Here is a 12,332-nt window from a genome sequence, read left to right on the forward strand (position 1 = left end):
CAAAATAAAAATAAATCAGCTACGCTGTAGTAAATCCCGAAATCCCCTCTTGGGCTCTCCTACTAGGTACTACCTCTAGTCGTCGATTCTACAAAACATTTTATTCTCATAGACTCAGAAACTAGTTTACATAACTTGTTAATAGAGTTTTGTTTGGAAGTTTGGTGAACAGTTGGGTCCTCGACCAGTCTAGTTTGAGCAGTTGTAAATATCCTTAGCCGGAATAATTTCGATAATAAATCTAAAGTAATTAACTGTTATATTTATTATAATAGAGGAAGGTCGTTTGATCCCACGGGCTGTGCACCAATGGACTTTCTTTCTATGTGCGAATTTAAACGGTGAAGGAATAGGTGAAAACACAGTGACGAATCCAGTATCGTACTTTAGTTGGTAAAGTCCAAACTATGATGATTTTGACTATTATATATAAACAGTCAAATATATAGAACATTATGTCGTTTTATGATTTAATATGTAAGGTTACTATTAAACAGCATGTTAGCCTAGTGGCTTCAGCCTGCAACTCTTATCTTTGAGGTCGTAGGTTCGGTCCCTGGCTGTGCACCAATTTACTTTTTCTATGTGCGCATTTAACATTCACTCGAACGGTGAAGGAAAACATTGTGAGGGAACCGGGTTGCCTTAGACCCAGAAAGTCGATGGCATGACAAATGTTCATGAAACAGATACAGAAAGCGGAGACCCAGACTTAAAATGGTTGTAGAGCCAATGATTTATTTTTTATACACAGATACTTTTCTCTCTGACTCTAAACCAGTGATTCCCAACCTTTTCTGTGCCATAAATTAGGTAACATAGATAAATTTTAATATTAAAAATTAAGTTGTTGTGATTATTAATTCCGTAGAATTCTGACAGCTATAATTTAATGTCAAAACATGTCTAAAATTATTGTTAGGTTACTGCGAGTAATAATTGCGTCCCTTTCAACACAAACAGTAAAAAACGCACAAGTAAAGATAACTCTTTTTGAAAGGTTTACTAAACCTGGAATTAGTAGTGCCAGCTAAAGAATAAAATTAAGTAACTAAAGTTAATTCGACATATTGTTGGTGATATTGAAATATTTGTTATTTTTGTATTACATCACTTAAGTAAGAAAATATTTAGATTTAACTTTATGTAGGTAAAACATAAAAATCCAGAGCATTTTATTTTTTATTGTCCTGAAATGGGTCAAGTTTGTCTCTTTTTCGGTGGAGAACTTTGTTAGTAGCAACACTTATGAAATGTCAGAATTCTACGGATTGAAAAATCAGACTATAATTTACTAGAAATCATTAGAAAATTGTAAACAAAACAAAGTAAGTAAATTTTCAAAGATTGAAAAGCGTCTAGCCATTTTCGAATTGACCTTCTTAATAATCTAATTGCCCCCTGTGGGGCGTGGGCGCCTCATTGGGAAACAACGTTCTAGAATATATAGGATTTACGCAGACTATCATCATTCAGGCAGTTGGGTAAATAAAACAATTAAATATTATTTAAAATCATTTAGTATTGAAATGTCATGATACAAAATAATATGAGATACCGATGATATAAATAAAATATACAACTACTAACACACTTTGATACTTTAAATTAGCTAAAACTATATACGCAATCTAAAATCACATAGATCCGCTTTTTTGAAATCACATTTTTACATTAAATGCAATAAAACAAAATTGTCTACTTAAAACTATATTACTACTAAATATACTAATAATACTCTCAGTTAATACCTAAAAATAAGAGTAATTAATAGCAATCACAATAACTTTGTTGATAAATATTGTATAATTTTTACTAACCATCCAAAGCATTTTCAATGTCCTTGTTAAGTAACGATTTCTATTTAAAAATTATTAGATCAAATAAATAGAAATGGTAATATGTAAAAAATGTGATTTCAAATCGCTAGTATACTAAAATGTATACAAATATAGTGGTACCTTGATATACGAGTGCCCTAATGTGTTTTGAGATATGGGCAGCCGAGCGAGCGATATTTTGCTTTGAGATAAGATACGAGGAATCGCACTATACTAACAGTTTCTTCCACCTCAGACTAGACCTTAGTTAGCTTATTTCCCTCCTTTTTGAAGCATTTTTGATTAGTTGGGTTCGCGTTTCTTGCTTTTTGTACGATACATTATCACATTTCTTTTTATAACCATGGGTCCGAAGATGATGCCGATGATGATGATGATGATGAAGCGTGAAAATATTTTAATGATCAAAAACAACTGAGGTGGTGTTTTGGGTGCTGGACGAATGAAGGGCATTTCAATTCATTTAAATGGGGAAAATATCTTGAGATACGAAGGGTTACGGAGCGAATTTAATTCGTATGTCGAGGTACCACTATATTCCTTTGATCAAAAACTATGAAAGCTTTGATCCACATAAATAAACCCGCGTTACAATATAATGAGCCTAATTGATCCCAAAAAGCCCGTCAAAAGCCTAATTTCAATTTAAAAAGCTAGAATACAATCTATTTTGATCAAATAGCAAATATCATTACTTTTTGGTCGCGCTACACTGTACAAAAAGTTATATACATGAGTTTTCACAGCACGATGAAGACTTGTATAATACAAACTCCTATTTAATGGCGTTGCCCTTATTAGACTTCCAGTTACCATGGTTACGACATAAACAAATGGTAGCCATGGTAACAGGAGCCTAACAAAGGCTGTCGACGTTTTACAATGAGGCCGTGCATTTGGTTCGGTGTGCTTTGGAGAGAGACATCTATTTTTGTTTTCGTATACTTATTGAGCATAGTCTGAGCTTTCTACATCTGAATTGAATAGACAATCAACAAATAGATGGTTTTATAAGAGAGCTACTAGGCAGGTTGTACATGGTACTTCTGCACTATAGCACGAGTTTTATGATAAGTCTGTCAAATGTGTTTGACATTTTCCATACTTACTACTTGAACTGCGTGCTTCCGTTTACTACGGAGCGCTGTGTGAGTCCCTACAAGAAATTATTGTTTCTTTATTGATATTAACTATTTGGCGCTGAGGTACAGTGATTATGGTGGCCATACTTAGAACATGTATTGAAAACATATTCAATTTGTCCAACGTATGCCAGAAGAATTTCAAGAACAACGATAGACTACTTCCATTTAAGTTTCAATAAATCGACGAAACGTTTGTGTATTTCTAAACAACGGTTCGTATATGTCACCATAAAATTGTAAACACCGTTAGATTGTAATATATCTCGCGAGATTGTAAACTGTCGAAAGATTGTGAACCTCAACGAACTGCTTACAATTTAAGGTATTATTATTCGGTAGTTATATGAAATTGTTGGGAAGTAAAATTAATCTGTAATTGACCAAAGAAGTTTGAATGATAACTAAGTAAGTGTAGTACAATCTACCGAATAATAATACGTTAAATTGTAAGCAGTACGCTGAGGTTCACAATCTTTCGACAGTTTATAATCTCGCGAGATAGATTACAATCTAACGGTTTTTACATTTTTACGTTAACATATACATATACTTGTGATTTTAAATTTTGTTTCACTCTGTATTTACCATTTTGTAATGAAACTCGCACGCGTACATGGTAAAGTTCACCGTTGCCTGGGGTCTGAAGTTCCATTGAGACTCCGTAATTCTGTGTAAGGTCTACGTGAGAGCAGCTTCACATCTTCCCCATTTGAAAGTGGCGTGTATCCACTTCGCTTTCTATACACCATCAAACTGTAAGTATAAATAAATATTATTAGACTTTGACAATTCGTTAATTTAATTTGGTTCTATGTTTGATATATGATAACGATGCATGATGCAAAAGTAGTTTAAGTGGCGGTTACTTTTAAAATATATTAATAAACGAGGCACAATTAAAGTAACAAAAAACTTGAGAGGTGTCAAGGGACACCCGGATAACTTTGGTGATCGGACGAGAACCGGTGTATTACAATAGCAAATAGCAAAAAAGTGTCGTGACAACTTTTCGTAAGAATTTTTTCCGTCTAGCCCCCTTTCACAACGCGCGATAAGGAACTTCGTTCCAAAAAATATATTAATATGGTACGAGTAGAATAAATAAGTGTCTCTAACAATATTTTAAGTTTTCATATAGTATATAGTCTACAATTACATAAAATTCAAAACATGACAACGTGTGCCCTTTTTTCCTAAGTCTTAGGATGGGGCTGCTGACGCTACACCGGCAGTACGTCGCGGCGTGCAGGTTTTAATCAACCTCTTTAAAAAAAAGTGTGTGTACTTATGAATACGCGTTGGAAGTTATACTTCTTTGGCGTAACAAGAAAAAAATATTTTCAAAATTTTTATCTTTCGCCTTATTCTACGTTTGTAGAAAAAACGACACTAACAATAGAAAAAAAAATATTCTATTTTCCCCAACGCGCCAAAAGAAGTATAACTTCAAAAAAACTAAAATGTTGGCTATAGTTAACTTCAGAGTGTCGATTTGTGACGATGTGCGCGCACATCGTAACAATTTACTCTCATCATTTTTCCCTAACGCGCGAAAAGAAGTGAACAATCAAGATTTTATCGGCTAACTACTGAACTATATTTAAAAAAACTTTCGCTTTCATCTAAGTCAAATGATACGCAATATCACTACATAGTATAACAATATGTATATGTTTATCTCTTAAGACAGCTGTCTTCCATATGATTTTGTTGACATTGACACACAAACAGTCACGAATTGTTTGTAAAAGGTTTTGGAAAATTTTATTGCAACATAGTGTTCAATCTTTCAAGCCGTCTTTTAGCACACATATAGTAAAGCTATATAATGTTAATTAGTTCAACATAGATAAATAATGGGTGAGAACAGCGGTTTTCGCAATGTTAATGATGAGCGATGAATCCTATGAACAGAAGACGAGGAAAATAGAAGAAGAATTATCCATCTCCTACCGATTTTGGGAGTTATGTTAGGATTTACCCGAGGTGGTTTAAGTGGGTATTGCTTACCCTAAATAGCAGAGATTATGTATGTGGGTTCATCCTCCTTCTTTTAAAATGGGCAAATGCGCATGCATTTCCATCTCGAACATAAAAAAGGATGCTAATTTGAATATTATGTTATTATATTTAAAAGCGCAGTAATATATTTACATCCCGTACTCTCAAGTTTTTTTTAAATAGTTGTTTCGAATTTGTTCTTAGGACGTTACCTTTTAAAACATGATTTAAAACCTTTACCAGAACGAAATACATTTATCTTGAGTGACCTTAAATTCCAGTACCCGTATTAGGTAATCATATAATATATGTAAATGAAGATGTAATTAGATTGACATTCTTTCAGTACCTCGATTTTTTTCATATACATCTTATCAATTTCAAAGAACCCGAAATAAAAGTTACATTATTTTAGATAGAACTTCAAAATAGCATTTTTATGATACTGCCTATAAGGCTTTCATGCCGACACAAAAATGATGTACCTAGTTATTATCGAATATCAATTCCCCATTAGATATAGTATCTATATGTTATGTTATTATTATGTGCAATAATGTGTTAATAATATTGTTATAAATATGTACAGAAGAAAACTACGACGAATTATTATATACTGAAAATAGAACTTTAGTTGATTTCATAAATCAAATAGAACAACCTGTATAGAATTAAATCAGAGCGGAGTCTGCGCGTGCGCAAATTGCATGATGCACCTCATTCAGTTTACGACCATTGTTACGTTCACTTGTTTAAATTATTGTAGTAATTTATTTTAAATTTTAAATGTACAGTCTAACATAAGTTCTTTATTTTGATTTCAGTGAGATAGGTTTAAATTGTAGCGTTTTTTAATTAAATTTAGACAATGTGCAGGTATGTATTATTTATAAACAAGTTTATAGATCATTTAATTACGTAAGTTCATAAGGTTTATTATTGTTTTTTAAAGGTTTATTATTTTTTAGGATCGGATTGTTACCGTACTTCAAAATTTGTTGAGAATATAGAAAATTTTATCTATAGATGACCAAGAAATATCAGTAAAATTATTTTTACTAGATATATAACATACAAACATTTATGGACGTAATTTTAAAGACACCATTTTGAAAATATCTCGCTTTTACTCTTATGGGTATAACAATACTATTTTCTAGCAAATCTATTTGGTACAAGGACATTAGATTTTCTGTTACATAATTTTAATAGCCGTACTGAAAGCCATCGTTTATGTCTAGTTGGTAAATAGCTATATACCTAAACGGCACATCTAAAATTTCTGACAAGAAAAACTGATTTAAGACAGCAAGTGGTGAAAGATTTTCACCAATTAGATCAGGGAACTTAAATTATAAGCCGTTTATTAAGACCTAAACATAACAAAATACAGTATTTACAATCCTAACCTGCAAGTAATAATAAAAATAATTAAAAATTAATAAAAAGAAAATGAAAACAAATTTAAAAAGTTTGGTCCCTGTGGCGTACCTTTAATACCTTTAATTTTTTATACCATAATATAAAATTGCTTAAGAAAAGGCTTTTAGACTAATCACTTGGTGGGATCGCTCTATTATAGCTTGAAAAAGTATTAAAAAGTCTAATGATGGAAATTAATAGGTATACATTACAATAAATAAATCAGTGGCTAAAATTTTTTTCTAGTTCTGGACCTTATTTCTGAATCTGTTTTATAATTATTTGTCAATCTAATAGGCAAGTATGATCAGCCTTCAGTGCCACACGCTACCGAGTTTTTGGCGAGCCGGTTTCTTCACGATTTTCCTTCACCGTTAGAGCGAATGTTAAGTGCGCACATCGAAAGAAAGTCCATTGTGCCGGGGAACGATCCTACGACCTTAGGGATGAGAGTCGCACGCTGAAGCCACTAGAGCAATACAGCTCACATATATTATAATGTATTTGTTAAATAATATTAATTTATAAATCGATATATTTATCTGTCAAACGATACAGTCCATTATTAATTAAGATGTTAGTAACACTAATCTTAGCTATCATTTAGATAATGTTGGAGCTAGCACACCCGTCGCACCAGGGATTCACATCGCGAAAAAGCAATTTTCCGTCCCATTAATTTTCGTATTAAAAAAACCAACAAAGTTAAATAAATACTTTTTTACGTGTCGTGTTTTATTATCCATTTAATCATTAATACATTTTACTCTAAGCAAAACAAATGTGTAATACCATTTTTATATTTCAGAATATGTCCCAGTCCCACAATTTAAATTGTAATAAAATGCAATTTAAATTGAGGAAGTACTGAAGTATATGAATTAATATATTTAAATTGCAGGAAGTTGTTTTTTTAAATACGTTTTAAAATTGAGTATATTTAGCTTTTAAAAAACGATATAAATGTTCTAGAACTTTGTATACTTCGATTACGTCATTGTAAACAATGTTATCCGTAAATCTGTGTTCAAATATACAATAGGATGTTCACAATCACACGGCCTTCATGAGATAAGTATAATTAGTTGAAAGGCACGTGTCACAAGCTAGGTAAGTACTTTAAAAGGTAAGGTAACGGAAAATTATATTCACCCATCCGCCGAACATTTTAGGTCAATATTCGGCCGGTGAGTGCCGCTTTTTAGCTAGTGTTTTGATATCTATAAGTTATGTTTCCTTAAAAATTACTGGTTGATGTTAGTTTTCGAATGTTAACGGGTTCGACTCCTGGTAGCGTTTTTGAAATACATATAATGCAACTCTTATCCTTGAGGTCGTAGGTTCGATCCCGGCTGTGCACCAATGGACTTTCTGTCTATGTGTGCATTCGCTCAAACGGTGAAGAACATCGTGAGGAATACGGCTTGCCTTAGGCCCAAATACACGACCCCGTGTATCAGGCACAGGAGGCTGATCACCTACTTGCCTAATAGATTGGCAAATGATCGTGAAACAGATACGTCTGAGGCCCAGACCTGAAAAGGTTGTAGCGCCACATTTTTTTTAAATTTTTGTAAAAGAAAACATCGCGAGGCACTTACAGAACGAAGGAGCCGACATAGCGCTAAGTATTACACGTATATGTGAACAGCAAAAACAAATTAGATTCTAACTGGTTACTCTGAGACCTTCAAACATAGATGCCTGTGTCAATAAACAAATAAATCAATGGCGCTACAACCTTTTTAGGTCTGGGCCTCAGACTTCTGTTTCATGATCATTTGTTAATCTAATAGGCAAGTAGGTGTTCAGCCTCCTGTGCCTGACGCACGCCCTCCGGCAGGCAAGCCGGTTTCCTCACGATGTTTTCCTTCACCGTTTGTGGTGTCAATAAACAGATGCAGAAATATGCAACCGATTAGGGTGTTATTGGATACACATGTCCATTAACAATGTCAGTAATTTCGAAAGTGCATTGAAATAATTTTAGACTATGTTACAAAACTCGTTAAAATCAAGGCCAGTGATTGGTTAAATGTTGAAACGCAAACAACAATTGAACATTTTTAAATATAATATGTTGTAAGATCTGATATATATATGTAATTATTTAATTCATAACAGACATATATAAAGTATTTACACCATTCTTAAGCTACATAGTAATACAAAAACGAATAAATATAAAACTGAAATTAATTTAAAAATTTTGGTCCCTTTCTCTAAAGGTACCAACTTTAATGATAACGATACTTATTCGTTGAGAGAGGAAAACAGCTCACGGGTAATACCTACCAGGCCAGTTTAAATCTTTAATTAGCGCCTGTGAGACGTTCCAAGAGTATCTACTCCAAAGTAGTAAGTGTAAACATTATGCGGGTATATTATAAACTCTTTTGCTTGATTTATAATTTGATACATTTTAGTCTATAGTTATTTTGGGCTGGCGATCTGAGTGAGTTGTTGCCCCACATATTTTTATGGTGCCACTGGCGGTATTGTTGTGTACCGGGTTGTGCAGCTCCCTTAAAAATGGTTGAGCTGCATGAGCTATTCGGGGCATGCTAGCCGTCTGCTGGCACAGGCTTGCTCAGATCGATCTGGTTCTTTCTTCCAAAGACCAGTCCAGTAAATACTCTGCATTTGTTTACACCAATTTATTAATTTATTATTGTATTATCTGGACTATAAAAGAGACTAAGACCCCCGAGTTTGTTTCGACATTTCTTCTCAGGGCAGTCAGTTAGGAAATGTCGACTTCATCTAGTTTAGGATGACATTGTAAAAGTGATTTATATAGTCCTACTTGCAAGAATAAACTATTTCATTTCATTTCATTTCATTTCATTTCATTTCATTTCATTTCAAAGGGAACAAAATCTAAGTTGGAGGAATGATCTTTTATATTAATTAAAAAAAATTGTACCTAAAGACCTGTCATACAGCTTATCTATCCATATTTCGAAATCTGGACTATCAAATTGACCATAAAGCGGTATTGTATTGGTATGCCAGTTCGATGTAGTACTCATCCGTAGCGCTGATGTCCCTACCTTGGGTGGAAAAACGCATTAGGATCGGAGTAGTACATATAGAAAAGCACACGTGCGAAGCCTGAATATCACATAATAACCGAAGTAGTAACCTAATTTTTATAGTCGGTTTTAAATAACTTCAATAGAAGAAACAATAGAAAAGTTCAGCCAAAACAGTTGTAGTACTAGGTATACAATTAAGCTGCATTATTTAGCACATCAAACAGTTATGAGTTTTTGATCAAATTCATCTAGATATGCTGCCGTGTTTCGAAATTTATATTAAAGATTTAGACGGTGATATAAGTCAAGTATGGCGGCAATTTTTCGGGTTTTTGGATTAAAACTTCTAATTCTTTATTCACCACTACCCACCTTACCCCCTCGAAATTAGAAGCCATAAATTAGTTAAACGTGGTAAAGCCAGCTTCTTATATTATAATTTATATAACATTACACCATTAAAACATTTGTTGACTGTTCAGCACAGATTCATAGAAGTTAGGAAATTTGTCATAATGGGTACATTTTATTCTTCCATATTAACTATATTTTGTATGTTTTTTATTATCATCCGAAGGAAAATATGTAATATATTTAACTAAACGACATTTATACTTGTATTGCATCATCTACGTTATTTTAATAAAGAATTTTGATTGTACAATTTTATTTACTTTGTTTAATATCCTTTATGTATTTACTAGATACAGCTTGATCAACTTATCCACACTGTTACATTAATCAGAGGCTTAAAGCTAAATCTGATCTTACGTCAAAAACGTAATAAATTTTGACATATCGTATCTTAAAATTGCAAATGCCACTTTAAATAAGAAACGGCTCAAATATAAGAGTCTTTCCTCCAACTTTGATTTTGTTCCTTTTGTAGTAGAGACTGTTGGGCCATGGGGTTTAAGTGCACAGGCGCTAATAAAAGATTTAAGTTGGCCCTGGTAGGTAGTACCGGTGACCCCAGAGCTGGTGCTTTCCTCGCTCAACGAATAAGTATCGCAATACAGTGAGGAAATCCTAGCATAAAGGTAAACTGCCACAGGGACTAAACTTTTCCAATTTGTTTTAATTTTCTATTTATTCATTTTAATTATAATTATTACTACGTAATAAGAATATTGTGAATACATTTAAACTAGATTTAAATACGATTTCAAATTTAGAACAGGCCGAAGTATAACGCCTAGATCTATTAGTATCCATAAGCAAATTGTTGACAATTAACCACAGATTACAACTGCGGAACAATAACAAGGTTAAGAGCACAGGTTAAAAATATCAGCGGATGTATAAGATCTACTGTTTCCTGGTCGTTTATAATGTCCGGTACTAAATTGAATATTTCTTGTTGCAGTTGATTTTTAAACGAGTCATGACACTTATGCAATCGTTCTGGAATTGCGGAACAAAATTAACGATGTGTATAATAAAGTCATGTTATCCAGAGGGTGCGCGGTCCATTTTTGGGTAAAGGCAACATGGAGGAAGAAAGCCATGGAGGATGGATATTTGGTAAAAGCTGGCTTTACTCGTGAAGGGGTTCTAAACAATGGTACTGAAGGAAGCTAGGATATTAGGATTACAAGAAATAGTAAATAAATATATAAAAAATCTAAGTACTACTTTTGTAATGATTGGAAATTCAACGGGCTTTTATTATTATAATTTATAGTTTTAGTTAAAAACCATTACGAATTTTTATGTTACTTCGTATATTTCTTATTATTTATATTTAAAATATATTTTTTTACTTGTTTCACCAAAATTCACTTGAAATATTGGAAATTTTCCTAAAATTTATATTTTCTAGCGCTTCCATATAACTAAATCAGTGTTATTGTAGTTTTAACTGTGCTCTGTTTCTCTCCACCACAGCGTAAACACAGTTAGTCGGAAAGAGACGAAAGAGTACTTTAGTTCCTATGCACAATGGGGACATTGATATCATAAGTCTTTGATATTTTTACAGTTACATTTGCCTGCTTGTATCGATTTCATACAAATTTTTGTTAAATAGTTTTAAATAAAGTTAAATAAATACAATAATTTATTCATACATATATTTAAGTACAAGTGATACAATATATCACTTTTTTAATACGATTAATCTATAGTTTGATAGCGGTATTGCGATATATAATACCGCTTTTTAATATAAAGACAAAAAATACATACGAAATAGATAAATTTGGATGGTTTTTGACGTGACAACGTCTAATAAATCGATGAATGCCGGCTGCACGCACGATAAAGCATGACTTATTGGCCCGTTACGCGGATTGTCCCGTTACGCTCATTGTACGCTCGCGCCGCATCTATCTCTCTTCCACTTGAAGACTTAAGTATGCAATTATTTCATTAATGTTTTGTTATGACGTTGTCATTTTTTTTATAGAACAAGGGACAAAGGGCAGGAGGCTTGATGTTAAGTTATACCGCTCACTGAGGATGCCAGAGTGCTCTCGAGTGCGTTGCCGGCCTTTAAAGATTTAGTACGCTCTTTTATTTTTGTTAATATATATTTTCACATATATATGTTTACTCTTCTATCCTTATTTATCTATTCCGTACAATTACTATCTTACTATTACGTATGGTACTAACATAATATAGGAATATTTGTACTTACAATATATTTGACTACTATTAAGTTTTTCTACTAGTATTAGTAATTATAATATAATACACTTTATCGGATTAAAACGCGTGAAAAAGAAATGAATATGACATTTGCATGCCTATTTTTATATGGTTGATAGTGCGGTTTTTTTTATATTTAATCAATCTGAATGTACTCCATCCTTTGCGAATAAGATTTATTTTTATTATAAAAAAGTGCCTTTTCTTCAATTGCCTTCCCTTTCTTTTTTTTA

At 32.7% G+C, this 12,332-nt stretch overlaps 1 protein-coding gene across 3 annotated transcripts in view; it reads right to left on the reverse strand.

The window, feature by feature from the left end:
- Positions 1-2,248: 2,248 nt before the first annotated feature.
- Positions 2,249-12,332, reverse strand: part of LOC125059354 (trehalase-like) — a 45,267-nt gene continuing 35,183 nt past the window's right edge. For all 3 annotated transcript variants that reach the window (XM_047663746.1, XM_047663745.1, XM_047663744.1), the window contains 2 exons: positions 3,572-3,739; positions 2,249-2,997 (listed from right to left, as the gene is read on the reverse strand). In XM_047663746.1, coding sequence (XP_047519702.1) covers positions 3,610-3,739 — 130 coding nt within the window. In that variant the 3' untranslated portion in view covers positions 2,249-2,997; positions 3,572-3,609. The remainder of the gene's footprint in view (positions 2,998-3,571; positions 3,740-12,332) is intronic.

The sequence above is a fragment of the Pieris napi genome, chromosome 19, assembly GCF_905475465.1.
Source record: "Pieris napi chromosome 19, ilPieNapi1.2, whole genome shotgun sequence".
NCBI lineage: Eukaryota > Metazoa > Arthropoda > Insecta > Lepidoptera > Pieridae > Pieris > Pieris napi.